The sequence below is a fragment of the Hirundo rustica genome, chromosome 10 (genome assembly GCF_015227805.2).
Source record: "Hirundo rustica isolate bHirRus1 chromosome 10, bHirRus1.pri.v3, whole genome shotgun sequence".
NCBI lineage: Eukaryota > Metazoa > Chordata > Aves > Passeriformes > Hirundinidae > Hirundo > Hirundo rustica.
Genome location: NC_053459.1, coordinates 13,269,792 through 13,288,172, shown reverse-complemented (window position 1 = coordinate 13,288,172; position 18,381 = coordinate 13,269,792). Strand labels below are relative to the sequence as shown.

General features: G+C 44.5%; 3 protein-coding genes across 4 annotated transcripts; 2 read left to right on the top strand and 1 right to left on the bottom strand.

The window, feature by feature from the left end:
- Nucleotides 1-809: 809 nt before the first annotated feature.
- Nucleotides 810-5,342, top strand: PIGZ (phosphatidylinositol glycan anchor biosynthesis class Z). The gene is made up of 2 exons (XM_040074390.2): nucleotides 810-927; nucleotides 1,342-5,342. Exons 1-2 carry the CDS (start codon nucleotides 810-812, stop codon nucleotides 2,901-2,903), a joined length of 1,680 nt encoding a protein of 559 aa, XP_039930324.1. The 3' UTR covers nucleotides 2,904-5,342.
- On the bottom strand, nucleotides 5,320-5,993 carry NCBP2AS2 (NCBP2 antisense 2 (head to head)). Its single transcript, XM_040074395.2, has one exon. It carries the CDS (start codon nucleotides 5,984-5,986, stop codon nucleotides 5,732-5,734), a length of 255 nt encoding a protein of 84 aa, XP_039930329.2. The 5' UTR covers nucleotides 5,987-5,993; the 3' UTR covers nucleotides 5,320-5,731.
- A 190-nt stretch (nucleotides 5,994-6,183) lies between these two features.
- On the top strand, nucleotides 6,184-9,752 carry NCBP2 (nuclear cap binding protein subunit 2). 2 transcript variants are annotated; one of them, XM_040074393.1, is made up of 4 exons: nucleotides 6,184-6,334; nucleotides 6,414-6,595; nucleotides 7,334-7,472; nucleotides 8,094-9,752. In XM_040074393.1, exons 1-4 carry the CDS (start codon nucleotides 6,254-6,256, stop codon nucleotides 8,163-8,165), a joined length of 474 nt encoding a protein of 157 aa, XP_039930327.1. In that variant the 5' UTR covers nucleotides 6,184-6,253; the 3' UTR covers nucleotides 8,166-9,752. The 2 variants fall into 2 exon arrangements, with proteins under 2 accessions (XP_039930327.1, XP_039930326.1); XM_040074392.1 differs by lacking the exon at nucleotides 8,094-9,752 and having other exon boundaries at nucleotides 7,334-8,085.
- The last annotated feature ends 8,629 nt before the right edge of the window (nucleotides 9,753-18,381 follow it).

The following is an 18,381-nucleotide window of genomic DNA, read 5'->3' as shown; positions in this document are numbered from 1 at the left end:
GGGGTGCGTGTGTGTGTGTGCAGGGAGCAGTGACGCCGTGCCCAGCACTCAAACCCATGACTGTGCCCAGCTGCAGCCCCCGCTGTGTTTCTTCTCCTTGTGCTTTTGGTCTGTTATGAAACAGCAGCTGAACAGGAGCCGGTGTGTGCCCAGGTGTATCAGGAACAGTGTGGCCAGCAGGCTCAGGGCAGCGATTGTCCCCTGCACTTGGCACTGGTGAGGCCACACCTTGAGTGCTGTGTCCACTTCTGGGCCCCTCTGTTCAGGAAGGACATTAAAGTGCTGGGATGTACCCGGAGAAGGCTCTGGAACACGAGTCCCGTGAGGAGCGGCTGAGGGGGCTGGGGGTGTTTAGCTTGGAGGAGGCTCCAGAGTGACCTTATCCCTCTCTACAACTCCCTGACAGGAGGGTGCAACCTGGTGGGGGTCGGGCTCTTCTCCCAGGCCGTGACGGGACGAGAGAACATACTCGTAGAACTCATACTCTCAAACTGTGCCAGGGGGAGTTCAGGATGGACATCAGCAGGAATTCACACAAAGGGTGATTAGGCACTGGAATGGATTGCCCGGGAGGCGGTGGAGTCACCGTCCCTGGAGGTGTTTAAGCACGGACGGGACGCGGCGCTCCGTGCACGCTGCGGCTCTCACGGGGCTGTTGGGCCGTGCCTCGGCTCGCTGGTCCCGGGCTCGAGCCCAGCCTCAAGGTCCCGGGGCGGGGGGTGCTGCGCATGCGCGCCGGGCTCTCGCTGCGGCGCTGGTCCGAGGGCCGCGCGCCCCCTGGTGGCGCGGCGTGAGGGGCCGGGGCCGCCATGGTGGCGCGGGCGCTGTGGGCGCTGCTGGCGGCGCTGCGGGCGGGCTGGTGCCTCCTGCCGCAGAGCGGGTACCTGCACCCGGACGAGTTCTTCCAGGCACCCGAGGTGATGGCAGGTAAGGCGTGCGCACGGGACGGGCTGGCCCCGCGCGGGCTCCAGGGGACGCGAAGCGCCGCGGGCACCGCATCGCCGGCCGGGCGGGTGTTCCCCAGGGATCCCGCTGTGGCACACGGCGAGTCCCGCGAGCCGGGCAGGAGCGGATCCGCGGGGCTGGCAGGAGGAGGGTGGGTGTGTTCCCGCTCTGTGCTGTCCGCAGCGAGTGGCGCCTCGAACCACATTACTGGGACGGGCTTCTCGATGCTTTGTAAAAATGAATGATACGCTCCTAAAAATGCCAAGGTTGACACCAGTTTCAAAAGTTTAGGAGCTGTTCTGTATTGTGATACCTCTTATACAAAGTAGTATCCCTAATGCCGAATAACTGAATAAAATATATTGTCTATGTATGTGTTTTTCTCTTCCTTTGTAGGGGATATTTTAAACCTACAGGTCTATTATCCATGGGAGTTCCTTTCCAGCTCGCCTTGCAGAACAGTTGTTTTCCCATTAATGACATCAGGAATTACTTACTGGGCGATCAAGTCTTTGCAGCAGTGGGACATATGTTCAAGTTGCATCAACAGCTACACTCTCCTTGTATCTCCTCGCCTGCTCTTTACAATCTTTTCTTTCATACTCGACTATAGTGTTTATCAGTTGGCCCCTTTCTGGGGAGCAGATCCATGGAAAGCACTGGTACTTCTTGCTGGATCCTATGTCACGCTGGTGTTTTATACAAGAACGTTTACCAACACACTTGAAGGACTTCTCTTTGCTCTTCTCATGGTACTGGTTTCTTCAAGAAAGTCCAGTGGAAGCTCAACAGAGCCTACAAACAGTTCTCTCATAGGTGTCATAACAACTGCTGGGTTTTTCAACAGGCCAACCTTTCTGGCATTTGCTCTAATGCCCCTGCTCTACTGGGCCGGTTTAATTGTTGACTCTCAAAAGAGCATTAAAACTCTCATAAACCACTTTTTGAAGTTTATCCTATGTGCATGTTTTACGGCTTCTGTTTTCATAACTGCTGACACCTTCTATTTTACCTCCGTGATCTTAGACAACCTCTACAGCACTAACAAGAGCAGCCTAATTGATGCAATGGTTCAACTACATGACAAAATGGTAGTAACCCCCTTCAATTTTCTCAGCTATAATCTTAATCCTCATAATCTTGCACTGCATGGAACTCACCCACGAGTTACACATTTTACAGTCAATGGAGTAATGCTATTTGGGATCTTACATATTCTGGCCATCAGTGCTGGCTTTAAAATGCTTAAGAAATATGTCCATCAGTTAATGCTGGTCAGATGGTGTTACCATAGGCCACCTGGGCTGTTGGTGCATTCCGAGGGCAGTCCAACATTGCTGCTGTTTTATTTTGTTCCTCTGGCATTTCTCTCCCTGTTCAGTCACCAGGAGCCTCGGTTTCTCATCCCTCTCATCCTGCCGTTGGTCCTGTTCAGCGCGTCACCAAACAGAGCTATGAAATGGAAACTCCTCATTGTTCTGTTCAACCTTCTGGGAGCACTTCTGTTTGGGTGCTTGCACCAGGGAGGGCTCATTCCCTGTTTGTTTCACTTGGAGCAGCTCATCCATTCTCCAGCGTCCTCAAGCCATCCACGGCATTACACTCTGCTCTTTGCGCACACTTACATGCCTCCGAGGTCTCTGCTCAATATCAAGAAGACAGACATGCACGTGGAAGTCATTGACATGGCTGGGGCTGGAGAAGAAAGCCTCTGCCAGACAGTAGAGCAGAGAGCAAGCAATTTTACCTACAGCGACTCTCATATCTTTATTATAATCCCTGGTACAGTCAGAGCCACAATTACAAAATGTGATGTCTCATTCAAGAATGAGACTTTGATATTTCCTCACTTATCAATGGAAGACCCACCACAAATACCTGTCCTATCCAGTGGAAATTGGAGGAGTCAGTTAGGACTTTACATCCTTGAGCTAAACAGAGATCATCAGAGCCTTTAGATTTTAGGAGAACAATGTTTTAGTCTTCATTTGGGTGCTGATGGTGGTGTAAGATCTTCCTCTTTCATACACCCCCCATTTCAGCACCAGCAGTGGCACTGGGAGCTCTCCCATGTCTACTCCCATTCCTCATGCTTTTAAGGTGGCCAGTTCTGGATAGAACCTGCTTAAAATTTGACTTACTCAGCCCTGCGGTGTTTCATACGAACTTTTGTAATTTTCCTGATGAGAGAGCTGTGATTGAAGCTTAGCTGTTTCCATGTGAGATTTATTTTTGAAAGCTCTTAGAATCTCTGACAGGGTTTGGGGACTGTGGGGTGTTTACTGATAATAGGCATTAATTCAGCTGCTGGAGAGAGGTTACAGGGTTAAACAAAAGCCGGTCTCTCAGTAATCTTTTCTTAAAAATTCCTTAGACCAGTCTGCAGTCACAGTATTGTACCACTGCCTTGGGTGGGTCCGTCTTGAAAAATCCCCAGCACTGATCTGGCAGAATCTGATTAGAACATGGAGGATGCTTCAGCCTAAGTACTTGTGCTAAATCCTAAAATCCAAGCTTTGCTTGTTTAGCCTTCCTTGCCACAGTTCCATCCTCGTGAACGTGCTTCCCACGTACCGCCCCATATCGGGAGGGCAGCACTGTGATGGCATTAAGCGTGCGCGGTGTTCCGCGGCCGCGGCTCAGGCACTGCTTCCCTTGCGCGCTCCTGCTGCTCATCTCAAGGAGCTGCACAGACAGAAAGTGGCTAACTGGGAGGGATTTGATCCTTTGTTCCACTGGAGAAAGACCTCTGAAGGGGCTCAGCCCAGAGATCCCCCGGTTGTGCTGCCGTGGAGGGAAGGCAGCCTCGAGGGAGGAGCTGCATCATCTGCATCCCCTCCCCATGCACTAACTGCTCCCTATTAAATCAGCACAGTGGGAATGACAGCTCCTATCCTGGCATTCCACTGGAGAGCAGTCTCTTTTTAAACTGGACACCAACGACTGGGCTTCAGCTGACAATGATGTATATGCTCAATAGCACAGTATGACCTACAATCTTTGGTTTTGCCTACAGGAACTTCTGGATACTGATGTGGCACGTGCATTGTAGATCAAGCCTCTCTGAAACAAATCTGACACTTGAATTATTTCTGCTCACAAAGGTGGTAATACTTCTGGCAGTTCTTCACCCACACAACCTTATATAAGGTCTTAAGAGCCAGGTCTTCAACAGTGACAGGAATAATACAGGTTGATGCCAGGCTCTAAGGAGAATCTAGGAAAAAGGAATGTGTGAATGATTTGCCTGTATTTTCCAAGCTATAGGTATGACCTATATGTTTAGGGAATATAGCTCTTGGTCTCTTGTAAACCATTTTGTCTTGTGTTCCCTGTATGTTCATCCCACATCCTTCATTCCTCACTGCTGGCCTGCCTGTGAATTAAAGGTGTGTGTTTGGGGGAAGGCAAGGGGAGAGGAGGGACCTGTCTGTTTGTACTGCTGACTCACAAAGTTGTGTAACTAGTTGTGAAAGCATTGTGGCAGCAAATGTATTTTCCAAGTTAATTTTCTTTTTGCTCTCTTACACCGGGATGACACAACTGTGTGCCACAGTTGGTACTCCACGTCCTGCTTCCCATTTTCAACTCTCTCAACTTAAATCTTGACCATTATTATCGTAGAACTTAGGAATTCTGGCAGTCTGAGAAGGGTACATCTTGAAATTCTTGGGGTTGTAATGGAGCACAATTCCCATGGGATGATGGCTTGTCTACCACTGCACGAATAACCTGCAGAGAGCCAGCAAGTGACTGAACTGCAGCTACAGTCTGTACCTGGACTACAAATACCAGCTGAGATTAACAATAGACTGCTTTTGTCTTGCCAGCCAGACCTTTGACCTGTACATGCCGTTTCTCCATCCATGCACACCTGTCTTTGTTGCTGGAGGTTTAATTTTACCAGCAATGCCGGAAACTATCTCAGACAAAGTACAAGGTCCTTCTCACCTGGAATAGTTCTTTTCATCTTCTTCATACAAGGAATGGAACTGACCCTCCCCAGTTAACTGAGCCTCTACTCAGCTGGATCAGACAGTGAAACATGCTCTGAAGGAAGGTTGACTGCTCTAGTGTCACAGATGTCATCAGATACAGCATCTTAAGCAAACCTGCCCAATGCATTACACGTGATGGATGCATCCTTTTCCACCTGGTATCTGTATTTCCATTTATATGTAGGGTGGCTCTGTTGGTCACTTTTTCCCCTCTAAACCCTTATTGCTACAACAGACTTGAGGTATGCTTTTAGGATAGCTACTTAATCTCTTTTACATTCCTGTAAGATGTCCATCATCATCAATACTTAAAACCGTTTTTGTAACAAGACTGTATCAAACATAGAGTATTACTCCTGTATACACAGACATTACATTGTTACAGGTACTCCCGTGAGAATCGTGGTTTTATTTCAAGTTCCTTATCAAGCACTTAAAATGACAACCTTCACAGTATTGTGCGTGATTATAAAGTGAGTCTGACTGTTCCTGAGAACCGTGGAACGTGTATACTGTCTTCGAAATGGAAATCCACGAAACGGATGAGACGCCGCTTCCCGTGTTCATGCTTTCCCGAGGAGCCGCTCCAGGCCATGCGATGTGGAACGCACCGTCCAGTCCGCAGTTCGCCATCCACAGCCCAGGCACCGCCGGGGGTCCGGAGCAGCTGCCGCGGCCCTTCACCCGCCGGTTCCGACGCGCTCTGTGCGCTCGGCGCAGGGAAGCGGCGGCGGTCCCCGTCTCTTCCCCTGCTCCGTCCGCAGCTGCCCTCCCGCTCGAAGCGGCGATCACGGCGTTGATCCGGGGCGGCCGCCGCGGCCCGGCCCGCGCGGCCACGGCCACCCCCGTGCGCGGGCTCCGTCCTTGAGCTCGGCGAGGAAGGCGTCGCGCAGGCGAAGCAGGCGCGGGGCCAGGTCGCGCTGGCCGCGGGTGAGGGCGGTGGCGGTGACCCGGGCGGCGGCGCGGATGGGCCGCGACTCCGAGAGCCGCTGCACGAGTCGCGGGCTGGAGAGCAGCAGCAGCAGCGCCCGCAGCAGCGCCATGGCCGCCGCTCTCGCGAGAACAGGTGCCCGAGCGCCCCCACAGGCGGAGCGCCCCGCGGCTCTCGCGAGAGGCGCCGCACGCCCCGCCCCGCCGCGCTCGCGCGAGGCGCGCACGGCCTCGCTATTGGCTAGGCGCCCGGCGGCCGCTGGTGCGTGCGCGGGGCGCGGGAAGGCGCCGAGGGGCGGCCGGGGCCGTGTCGGTGTGTCCCGTGCTGGGTTGGGTTGGCCTCGGCCGGGCCGGGCCGGGCCGGGCCGGGGAGCGCCGCCATGAGCTCCAGCGGGACGCTGAGCATCCTACGCAGCGACTCCTACGCCGAACTCAGCCAGTACCGGGACCAGCATTTCCGGGTGAGCCGCGGCCGGGGGCGGGCTCCGCGCGGTCCGGCCGGGCTGGGCCCTGCGGTAATGCTGTGTCCTTGCGGCCCAGGGGACGCGGTACGACCAGGAACGGCTCCTGAGGAAGAGCTGCACGCTGTACGTGGGGAACCTCTCCTTCTACACCACGGAGGAGCAGATCCACGAGCTCTTCGGCAAAAGCGGCGATATTAAGAAGGTCATCATGGGGCTGGACAAAGTGAAGAAAACGGCCTGCGGCTTCTGCTTCGTGGAGTATCCTTGTGCAGGGCGGCAGGAGCGGTCCGGGTGCGGGTGAACTGCTCTGCACTGCAGACCCTGAGTCACCGGGGAGGTCTCCGGGGATAAAATTAATCGTTTGCTAAAGCGACTGTGGGAGACCCTGGCGAGAGAGAATAATGCTGTGCTCACGGTTGGACTCGATGATCTTGCAGGTCTTTTCCAACCATGATTCTGTGATTCGAGCATACACTGCATGTCGAGCGGGGTTAGCAGCTTGCTTTCACTTTGATGCTTTAACCCAGGCATCTCTTAGGTGATTGATCTCTGCAGTAAATTCATATTCTCCGTGCCGAGGTAAAAATGTTTTTCTTATCGTACAAGCACACGTGTAAAGTTTCTGTTGGTATCTTTCATCGCTGTCCTGTGACTTCGTTGTCTTGCATGTTTCTGAGGATCATTCTGTTACTGCTTCCAGTGAACTCACTAGAATGGTGAAAGTTTGCAGCATGAGCAGAGCATGCCTGGGGCTTCCTACTCTTTAGCAACAGAGCTTCTGTAAAATGTCGGCATGATTGACAAACTTAATCCAATACATGTATTTTTAATGCTTGAATTGCTGCATGTTAGTCCCTTTCACTAGCACTTTTCTTAGCTGGTGTAGCTTCATAAAAGTGGTTCAACCAAAGACTTGGTTTTGTAGTTCATTTGATATTGTTCTTTTTTCCATGTAGTGAAAATCGAAGTCCATTTTTTCATTAACCTATTCCTAAGGTATTATGCCAGAGGAGATGCTGAAAATGCAATGCGATACATCAACGGGACCAGACTTGATGACAGGATCATAAGGACAGACTGGGATGCAGGATTTAAGGAGGGTAGGCAGTATGGCCGTGGAAGATCAGGGGGGCAGGTAGGTTGTTGTACAGCCTGGGGTTTTAAGGGAATGGTGACTTTGCCAGACTTCTTGATTTTTGAAAAACGAATGCAGAACAATTTCAGAAATAGCCGTTTAAGAGTCATTGTCTAAGATAACACTGGAAGACATCTGATCAATGGTAGTATAATCCACTAGGAAGAAATAACTCTTTCATAAATTTCACTAAAAGTATTTGCAGAAACAACTCTTGGCTGCCTGGGGGGTGTAACGCTTTTAAGTAAGCCCAGAAAATGTAAGGGGGGCTGTCAGGAACACACAGGACAGCAGTTGGCCTACCCCAGGTGGAGCAGGTGGTAGTGGCTCATACTGTCAATGTCCAAGGCTGGCCATCCTTGCCTGGGCTGTGTTGATTGAGAGTCCCCGGACACGATGAAAGAGGAAGTTGGTTTATGCAGTTCTAGGCTTCTGTATGATGCACTTCACCTTCTGTTTGGTCAGTCAGCTCCATGTAGCCACTTACGTGTTGTGATGTTGGTATGACTGTATCCTAATGGTGTAACAGTCAGTGTGACTGTATTCTAATGGTGTAACAATTTTTGAGAAATTGTTTTTCCTTGGTTTTTTCTGGACTTTCCTTTCTCTCTCCTTCATTAGGTTCGAGATGAGTATCGGCAGGACTATGATGCTGGACGAGGTGGCTATGGCAAAACTGTTCAGTGCCAGTGACTCCTCAGCTTCACAAGAGAACCAAATTTGCATTGTAAATGTCCCCAGGCACAAAATAGGTCTGTTGCGCACCATTCACAGAAAGTCCTATCCAGATTCCTGTGAGCACATCCTATGTTCAATACCTCCTCTGTTTTAATACCAGTATCCAAAGCATTGCAGAGGACCTGGGAGCAAGGCTCTAAGTGTTAGAATGCTGAGGCTTTGGTCTGGAAATGCTGCTATAACTTACTGAAAGGAGCAAAGATGTAACATTATGGTGCTTTTTTTTTTCTCTGGCAAAACTTGATTATTTGACTGGGTTTTGTTTACATTGGTATCACAGGGTGGAGAGCAGTGTTAAAGGATGGTTGGTGGATGTTTCGCAGATGAAAGCAAAATATAAAGAGCCTAAAAAGAAAGTGGAATTTCTAGGGAAATTTTTCAATTTCTCGGGAAGACTTTTAAGTTGCAGATATTCTGGGGTTACTGGTTTAGCATCCTTTTTTACTGGTGCTGTTCCTAGAACATTTACATGAACAGCCATAATAAAACAAACCAGACTGAGTTCAGGAATCTGAAACAGCTGAGCAGAGAGCAGGAAACAGACCTCTGCTGTCTTCTACAAAGTATAATTGTGATTGCATGACAGAGAAGACCAAATACAAGAATTAGAGTACAATTATTTCACAGTTTGAGTATTAGTATTTTGCCCCATCTGATAGCTCTCTATAGTCTTAATATTTGAGGACAGTACCTTCCCTGTGCCTGTAAGGGTTGCATGAAGCCAAGTTACCCCCAAAATGGGATGTTTGAGGAACTGGGTTTATAATGAGAAAGTTTCTTCCCAAAATAGCTTTTCTATTTGAGAAACTTGGTTTCAGACAGCTTAAAAATAGAAACAAAAGAGTTTTGGGAGGACCCTTGCTTTCGACTGAGCATGTGATAAGAATGTTAAAAGGATTGCGTAGCTTCTTGTGTTTCGGTTTTTCTATTTCCCTGCTGGGTCCTATTCATACTCTTTGTTGATGTGTTGGAATTCTGATATACTGCAGACATAGGTTTAAAAATGTCATCCCAAGATCAATGAAATTGACTTGCTGAAACAAAATAGTTTAAAAAGAACTGTTACAGGGCTTTGGATTTTTTTCATGGACTTATGGGTTCCATATAAATGGCAATTCCTAAAGTTTTATACAAATACCTTGTTGTCCATGACTCCTTATAAACTTTCAAAGGTGTACAAAAGTTGATCTTTACTCACCGAAGGTATTGTAGGAGATTTTAATGTGTTTCTTGCATACAGTTAATCACAACTGTTACTGTAAGTTGGAAGACAAGTGAGATTGAACAACTCCTTACTTAGGAAGTGTGAGTTTGGGGTTTTTTGGTAGGGTAAAACTAGACTTTTGGGATCACTTGGTGCTGGTCTGCAGATAAACTTTGAACAAAGTTACCTTTTCCAATATAGTACATTTGATAATGAGTTTACAGCCTGTAATCTGCTCTGGAACACTACTGAAGTTTATTTTTCATTGTATCAATTTTGTATAGCATATGTTACCAAAAACTCTAAAGTCACTTTTAAATAAAGCTGCAACATTAAAATGGTTTGTTACTTTTTTTTTAACAGTGAACCAAAGGAGCTTTTCAGACTATTCAGACTGTTGGTCACATCCTTTGTTTTAGTCTCTTTTAAGATGGAAAGAATGAATATTCTTTCCCTTTGACTGGATTTTCGGTCGGGTTCTGTTTTTACCTGTATTCTGGAAGGTGTTTGGTTAATGCTCTTCATTTTGGTTTGAATTTCTTTGGATTACGGGACAGAAATTGTTTATTGATAGTGAAATAAATGTGGAAGTCTTTGGTATGTAAGAAGTAATTTTCAAGGTAAAGTTCCTTATAAAAATGAGGTTTAAAATAATTTTTTATTGTAAGTGCTGCCAGTACTTCTCAAAAAGTCATTCTCAAATGAGGTGGAGATGGTAATAAGATTGTCTGTCACAACAATCACTGTTCTTTGCTGCTTATGGGTCTGGAAAGAGTATGTTTTAAAGTGAGATTTTCTGTTTTGAGATATACCAATCAAAATGGGATTTAAAGACACATGATATGTCATGTGAACTCTTAGAATCTCAAAAGTTCGTATAGATGAAATAGAACGTCGTTTGATTGTTGCCTTCCCTAATTGAAATTTGATCTGGGTATGCTGAACCTAGTGCTTAATGAAAGGAACTGAGTCAAGATTTTGAAAGTTCTCTTGGGACTTCTTCAACTTTCTGACATGCTGGTTCATTGTAATTAGGTGGTTGTGGAAGGATAGAATCTCCCATGCTTCTTGGATGGACAAGCTACTTCATTACAATTATAAACACTTTCATGGAAGTTCAAGCTCTGTGAGCATTTCTAAGTACTTGTTCATCATAATTAGCTATTTTATAGAATTGTATCCATAAAAAATACTAGCAGGTAAGAATATGAGTGGAAACTTAGATATGCCTAGATGGAAGGGAGGCTGGTAGAAATTAAAGCAGTGACAGCTTCAGTCTCTCCCTCACACTGGTGCAGGCTCCTGGGGTGATTTACATGCCTGTCTTAGGCAGCAATGGCTGCAAATAAGATTTGTATTTACAGCATTTGAGTCTTGGTATTACAGGGTAAAATCAGTGGACTGTAAAAGCATTAGAGACATTTGTTTTCAATGACTGACACAATAATCCTGTTAGCAATGTCTCCCTGCAGGCTCATTCCAAGCTGGTCTCTGTGTTAGGTTACTTCACTGCCTCATGCAGCAGACAAGTACCTGCTCAGGTTGGTGCAGGCACAACAACTGTTGGTGTTAATGGTCCTATCTACACAGACAATTCCAAAAAAAAAAATACTTCAACTATTTAAGCTAATATCCAGCATCTCATCTTCCACATCTTGTCAGATTAAGCTTCTTATGAAGGAAAAAATTGATAAGAACTACTAAAATTGACATGGTTTGTACATGGTTTCATCTCTAGAAGAAAGACAATCCTAGTCAAAGGAATGCAGTCCACAGGGACTGGCCTGCTCAAAAACTCTTGTCTATTTGGGTTTCTAAAGCACAGGTTGTTTCTTATGTCAGAGCATATAAATGAAGACAAATTAGGGTGTGCATTTTTCTTGGGACTCGTGAGTTCCTGCTCCTGGCTGAGTGCATTAAGTATTTTCAGGTAAGTCTAGCGCCTTCCCACTGTAGGTGGTGTATCAGAAAATTGGGGAGATGATGAAGAGAAGTGTCCTGGGCTTCTAAACGTGTTTTTGAAGCCATTAAACAATAGTATTTGTACATTAAGACTGTGTAACTGCACAAAGATAGGAAGTATACTGCACCTCTGCCGGTAGACAACAGAGTTATATGAGAAGAAAGTTTGCTGACCTTGAGAAACTCCTTTCTGAAAGCAGGAGAGATCAGTTCTTGTGTCAGGCTTCCACAGTTTTTGAGGATGACCTTCCCGCCACTGCCCTGTCTGCTTTCTGAGACAAAGATGTGCTTTACTTCACTGAGGTAATGTTTATTATTCTCCAAGGTTATTTTAGCTTCCACCTGAAGGCCATTTGAGTGTCTATTTGGGTTCTTTACAAAATAAAAAAAAAGAAAAAAAGACAAATAAGAAGCCAAACTCTTTGCAGCTCGGAGCAGCTGTTGAATTCAGACGTGAGGCGAATGTTTCCTTCAGCAGGAGGATGAAGTTTGGGTGTGCAGCCCCCGAGGGGCAGCACAGGTGAGGTGTCCCTGGTGCTCTCAGGTGGTGACTCTGTCGCCGCCACGGGGGCTGCTGCTGGCAGCGGCGCGGGGCTGCGCTTGTGCTGCGGAGATTTTGCCTTGATTTGGTTGTAGAAAGGACCAAAAACCTTTGATTTTCATCAAAGAGAAGTCTGTAGACAATTTCTCAGAGTGGAGGCAAATGGAGGTCAGGATTTGTGGGTTTGTAGCCCGTGGCTGTTTATTTAGCCACAGCTTAGTTACCTTTTCCACTGGATATTGCGATATGCAGTGTCTGTGGTAACTTCTCTCCCTGCTCCCAGCAACCTCTTCAGATCTTGCCAAAGCACACCCATGGTATTGGAGGAGGGCTTCACTCCATCCATGCTTCAGATGCCCAATTCATGCTTCACAATCTCACGTAAATTGTAGTTTGTGTAATGGTACCAGCGAATCTTGGGCCAACATTTTCTTTTTCAGTCTCTAGCAGGTTATAAATTGAAGTTCCGTATTGCACACAAAGTAAATGTCTGCAGCTTGACAAGAGGTTAGGCAGAGCTTAAAATGTCTGGTTTGTTTCTCCGGGGTCACAGTAGTCCTTCAGGGACTTTGCAGACTTAAATGACTGTTGCTTCTGAGTAACTCTGTGGGAAAGTGCCCTTTTAAAAAATCTTCTAATCTTTCAAAAGAATTTTTTAGCCTGATTCATAGGCTGCTGATGCTGTGTGTGACAAGCCTGTGGTGGATGAGGTGCCTGGTGTCCTCAATTCTGGTGCTGACAGGGCTGTCTTTGCTAACTCTAATGTGCTCCCCAACATAGTAACAGGTGAGGATGAGGAAGATAAACAAGTGGAGGAAGATACAAGATGCAGTAATCTCAGTGTGCATGACCTGAGTGAAATGTAGACTGTTATTTTTTTTCACATCTGAAGGAGAAATATGAGTTAATCCTGGTGTAGGATTTTGTTGTTTTGAGGGTGCTACCACAAATGCTTCTGAAAGCCTTCGCATGACTGTTCAGTGAGAGTTGCAGTGCTGCTTGAATATTCCTCACAGAATTTGTTCTCTAGGGCTCATCTCTGACTACATAAAACCTGTTAGTATTTTATTCTGTTATCCTCCAGCTAAGTCTAGGCAAAGCCAGTTGTTTCTGCCCTGACAGGAAAAACTGCCAGTGTTCCAGAAGCCTTATGGAGGGCTGTCAGGATTTCAGGCATCAAGGTGGATAGAGAGAAAGTGAAATTCCTTCCATAAAAAAAGAGTGTGAATTAAGGTTTACTCAGTTAATGACTGTGTGTGCCTTCTTGTGTGCCTTGAGGATGTTTGTGAAAATAAGACTATACATTAAATAATTTTGTTGTGTTTAATGTCTTTAATTAGAGCTACCTCTGATTTCCTTTTCAAGGTGGGCCATCTATTAATTTTTCTAGGACTGATGTATTTTCAGTAGAATAGTGTTGAACCACAATTTTTGGTTTTTTTCAGGTATAATTAAAAGACATTTTTTTCTCAAAACATAATTTGAAAACAAATGGGAAATAAGATTTGCTATTTTGCTGTTTGTCTAGTTGCATGCAAGATAAATATTAGAATAATTTAGCCTAATTGAGTCAGCTTGTCCTTGTGTTTCTGGACAATGAAGCTTTTCCCTTCTCTGCCAATCTCTTTCTGGAAGCAACAAAGTGCAAATAAAATTCCAATTTTCTAGTTAGAATAGGTAAGAATATGTGAAGTGTTAATAATACATACTTGTATTATTATAGTTGTACATCCGTAGCTCATATACACTTCAAAGTGCATTAGATTTAATTTTCTGACTTTATTACTTTAAAATAATACTCCTATTATTTTATGCTTTGTGTCTTTATTTTTATGGGGAATTTTCTGTTTTGAAAATTGTTGCTACTCTGTTCAAATTAATTGATTGTAAGTTGGTGCTTTTTGTGTAGTGTTTGATTTTCTGCAATACCGTTGTTTCACGTCCTAAATTACTTTTTTTAAAAAAATGCCCTGTCAGCTGGTCCTGCTGCCACAAGATGTCGTGAGAAGCCGTATCTGGCTCCAGGATGAGTGGGGGCTGCCAGGATTCTCAGTCAGCTGAGGAGCTGTTGTGGAAGGAATGATGTGTTCTGAAAACATGCATTTCACTGTGCAGCTAAGGCACCATCTCTGTTGCTTGAAGAAACTCTTGCACCTTAGAATGCTGCTTGAAACAAAAGTGTTTGATGACTGATTAAACTGCCCTGAAACAGTGGAGTTAGAAGTGCCTTAAGGTTGCTGATGGGTAGGACGCCTCACAACACCAAGCACTGTAGAACTGAAAGATTATCCAGGCTGGCAAAGGACTGGCTTGTGGTTTGGGTTTTGAAGGGTTTTTTTCCCCCTCTGAATTTACTCCAGTAAGAGGAGGAATATGTTTCCATGAACTGGAAAGAACTTCTTCCTATTAAATCTGCACTTTTACTTCTGCTTTAAATTCCTAGCTGAACTTGCTCTTTGGAATCTACATATTAATGTGAAAAAGCCTTCAAGCAGCAATCTTACAAATTTCCATCCTGCACAAATGCCAAGAGCAGGTCTGTGCTGTTGTTTGAGCTTGCCAGGGGGAGATTCAGCAGAGATTTTTTAAAAGATACTCAGATCTCTCACAGTCACTCTGTGAGTCGTGGTGGATGTTTTGATGAATTGTTTTATAGGGTGCAGTTCTGTCAGGAACTTAGTTTTATCTCCTCTGGAGTTCAGTGAGATCTGTGTACATAGTGCTACAGTACTGAATGTGTTTTAATGAACTATGTCTACTAATTTCGTCATAAACTAAATATGTAACATGCTGGCATGCCAGGAGAGTTCTTGAAAGGCCTTTGGGAGCAGCACTGACTCCCAAGTTGTATCTCAAAGTGGGTTTGGGAAGCTGAGCAAAACAGAGTCACAAAAAGTAATGAGAGCATTTTGAAAGGGGTTCCAAAAGTTCCTCAGGATAATTGACCATAATCATGTACAGGACAGAATTTTTCTCAGAATCCAAGGCCATGATGGCCAGCAAATATTACTTGGTTTACAGAGTATGACAGGGAAGACATTGCTTCTGGTGACTGCAGAAACCTGGAAGGATATGAAAAGTGAGGGAAGATTCCAGCTAATTTGTCAGTAATTCAGGTTCTAGACACAAAATGGTCATCAAGGCAGAATTAAACATTAAAAGAGGCCCGGAAGCCTGAACAAATATGTGGTGTCCATCAACGGTCCTTGGATACAGTGTTGATTTTGTGTTTAATCATACATTTCCCCTAAAGATGTTTAATTGAACTTAAACAGGCGTGAGAATGACTCATTCCCTGTTAGAAAACAAAACACTTTGATGTCTGTGAAGGAGTGGTGCTGCTCTTGTGCTCTGTGAATTGTCCTCCTGGCTGGGACAAGTGCTGGGCAGGCTGGAGCTCTCCCTGAGCAGTGGCACAACACCCTCCTGGGTGACAATATGGAACTGGGAATGAAAGAATGAGCCAGAGCTCCAACTTCAGACAAATCTGAAGGTAATTAATGATTCCCAGACACAGAGTTGTCCTGAGAGAGGAGAAAACATATGCAAAGCTGAATGCTGCGTGTACCAAAGCTTTCAGGTGCCCAGGGATGTGATGGGCCCTGACAGTGGATTTAGCTGGGCAGCATTGTGAGAGCTGGTTTGCACTGGAGGTTTACAGATATGTCCACATGAAATTTAGTCTGGATTGAACTTAATGTGAGAGTACTGGAATCTGTGTTTCAGGTTTTCAATATTTTACATTTTAATAGATTTTAAGTGAATATGCTAGTGCACATTAAATGCAGAATTGCCTCTCAAGAATTGCTTTTTCATTATTAGCCAGGAGTTTATACTGGACTATGCAATTTAACAAGGAAGTTTTCCTCTCTTAGCTGCATATTACTGCAATCCTAGGAAATGAGCTTCTTTGTGATTTTCAAATGCACAATGCCTGAACAAAGTCAAGTGTAAGTATAGTGTAATAAGGCTTTTTTAAAAGCAAGTTTTAATTTATTTTTAAAATTCTAAGGTGTAATTGATTTTCTAGTTTAGAAAGCATATAATAAAAATTCATTTTGTGTTAACATTTTAAAATAATTCATGATTTTAAAATATTTTTTATTGCTGAATATGTTGTTGCCAGAACTTCTATCAGTATAACTTACAGTAGAGATGTGAGGGACTGAAACTGCAAAGGAATAGTAGTGACAAAAGCCAGAGGTAAAGCATCAATTTCTATTCATCCTTCCTTTTAAATGGAGGAAAGGTGTTCTGCATTTGTAAGGATTACATTGTTGCTTTTCAGACATGATTCAAAGATGGGTATTGAAAGAGGGAAGGTATAAAACATCGTTACGTTATTAGGAATTCTAGTTCCATTCAAATAGGAAATGTTCTATTTATGATCCTTAAAGAGAGCCCTCAGGTCATGAATAGTATTTCCATTTGTTGAGAAAAATGTCAGAATAGTTTCCTGAAAGTCTGTACAAAATGAATGGTCCTTTTGAACCCTTTATTCATTCAATTTCTGGGCACATTTAAAAATGATTGAAGAATTAATAAAATCTATGTATAAAATTACATAAAACCCCCTCTGTGAAATTCCAATGGTTTTTTAGTGTATTCACAGCTTAGTTTTTGAGTGAAATAACTGTTGATTTCAGTGGGCCTGAACTTGTTAGTGAATATACCACAAGGAGGAACTGCTTTTTTTTTCTTTAAGATGCATGAAGAATTAATTCAGAGGCCTTCATGGCATTACTGTTAATAGGCCAGGGAAGAGAATGGAGGACAGAGTTTTTGCTATCATATATGGGGGACAGTTTTTAAAGAGAAAAGGATCTCAGTTTCCAGATTTGAGTGACATTAGAATATTTTTGCTAAGTGTGCTGAGCAGATGAACTTCTGAAACTTCACATATGTGAGATTATTTTCTTTATCAAGAAAACACGTCCTATGAACAGGAACATAAACCTAGAAGCGAAAAGCTTCTTGCATCTACTGCTGCATTAGCCGTTCCATCATCTATGCTGCACATTTGCAATGGGGAAAAAGGAACCATGTTGATGACATGTCAGCAATGACATCTTTGCTGCACTGCATAGCAACACATTTGTCTTTTGAATTCTGTTTGCCATTTATAAAATTCACTAGCATCTCTTGATTTTTATGGAAGGCTGATTAGGTTCTGAGCTAACTCTGGTAGGAACAGAGATGATCTGAGCTGTATCCCTGCCGGACATGAACTGGTGGGTCACTGTGCTATGGAGCTGAACTCGGTGGCTTCACTCTCTCATGTCAGCAGCTACAACACAGGGATCTGTGGGAATGACAATTGTTATTCCTGAACTGTTATCCTTTCCCCCCCCCCCATTATGCCCTAACATATCAGTGGATTAAAAAGAAACCTGAATATTTGATTTTTCCCCATGAAGCCAGGAAATAGCAAGTTGATTTTTGTTGTTGTTGTTGTTTTAAAGCAGTGTGATTCATACTTTCCTTGAAGAATTCCAGTTAAGTCTCTTAGGTCTTCTGTTAAATGCTGAAAGAAAAGATTTTAATGCTTGCCAACTGTTGAATTCCCTATTTCCTTATTTCTTGGCTAAGCTTATATTCACTTACTGCTAGCAAATTTTCTGTTTTCTGTGGTTGCAAAGTTTACCACAAGTAGCCTGGCATCCTTCCTGTAAAGGACGGGGACCCAGTCCCATTCTCAAAAGCATTTGGCTATTTCCTCTCCTCCTGTAGTAAATGCTGTATGCAGCTGTAATGCAGCTGTTCTGAGTGCAGCGGGGAACAGAGACAACCTGCTTCACTGCACAGCCCGCATCTGTGCTTGCAAGGATTCAAAGTGACAGGAAGCATGCTGAGGCCATATGTCAGCAAAGCAGAGTTCAGAGCAGGCTGCACTATGAGCACAGGTTTAATTTCTAGCACAGTTTTTGAGGCGGTTGTGTCTGGATCATTAAGTGCAAAAGTTGCCTTCTCTGAATTACCATTATGTGTTAGCAGTTGCTTGAAAACTTTGAGCCAACTTGGAAATACCTTCCCCAGAAGCTCATGTTTAACTCTCACACAACTGTTGGGACTTAACTGCATTTCATTCGTTTTTGTGTATGAGTTACCTTTTAATGTGTTAAAGAATCAAGAATTTGTAAGTGTTGCCTTTGTTAAGGGCCTTTGCAGCTGTGATCTGTACTGAAGGGACATTTCCTCTGTGAGTGGTCTGGTATCTCCAATATCACTCCTGGGGGACCTGGCAGAGGGTCCAGTACATTGTATTTAGAGCACTTTGTCAGGTCTTAATCCCTTTTGAGTTTGGGAACACTGAAATGAATTTGCTGTTTGAATGCATTTGACTAAACAATAGCTTAATATGAGAAAGATGGCAACTTTTTGATGTGATTCTTGATCAAGAAAACACAATGTTCCCTTTCTATTTATCTGATTAAAGGAGAAGTATAAATCAAACAGGAAAAGCT

Bases quoted from the DNA above. Each gene is read 5' to 3' on its own strand.
- PIGZ (XM_040074390.2), top strand. From the start codon at position 810: ATGGTGGCGCGGGCGCTGTGGGCGCTGCTGGCGGCGCTGCGGGCGGGC. The intron at 928-1,341 runs GTAAGGCGTGCG...CTTCCTTTGTAG, and splicing joins GGCACCCGAGGTGATGGCAG to GGGATATTTTAAACCTACAG.
- NCBP2AS2 (XM_040074395.2), bottom strand. From the start codon at position 5,986: ATGGCGCTGCTGCGGGCGCTGCTGCTGCTGCTCTCCAGCCCGCGACTC.
- NCBP2 (XM_040074392.1), top strand. From the start codon at position 6,254: ATGAGCTCCAGCGGGACGCTGAGCATCCTACGCAGCGACTCCTACGCC. The intron at 6,335-6,413 runs GTGAGCCGCGGC...CTTGCGGCCCAG, and splicing joins ACCGGGACCAGCATTTCCGG to GGGACGCGGTACGACCAGGA. The intron at 6,596-7,333 runs GTATCCTTGTGC...CCTATTCCTAAG, and splicing joins TGCGGCTTCTGCTTCGTGGA to GTATTATGCCAGAGGAGATG.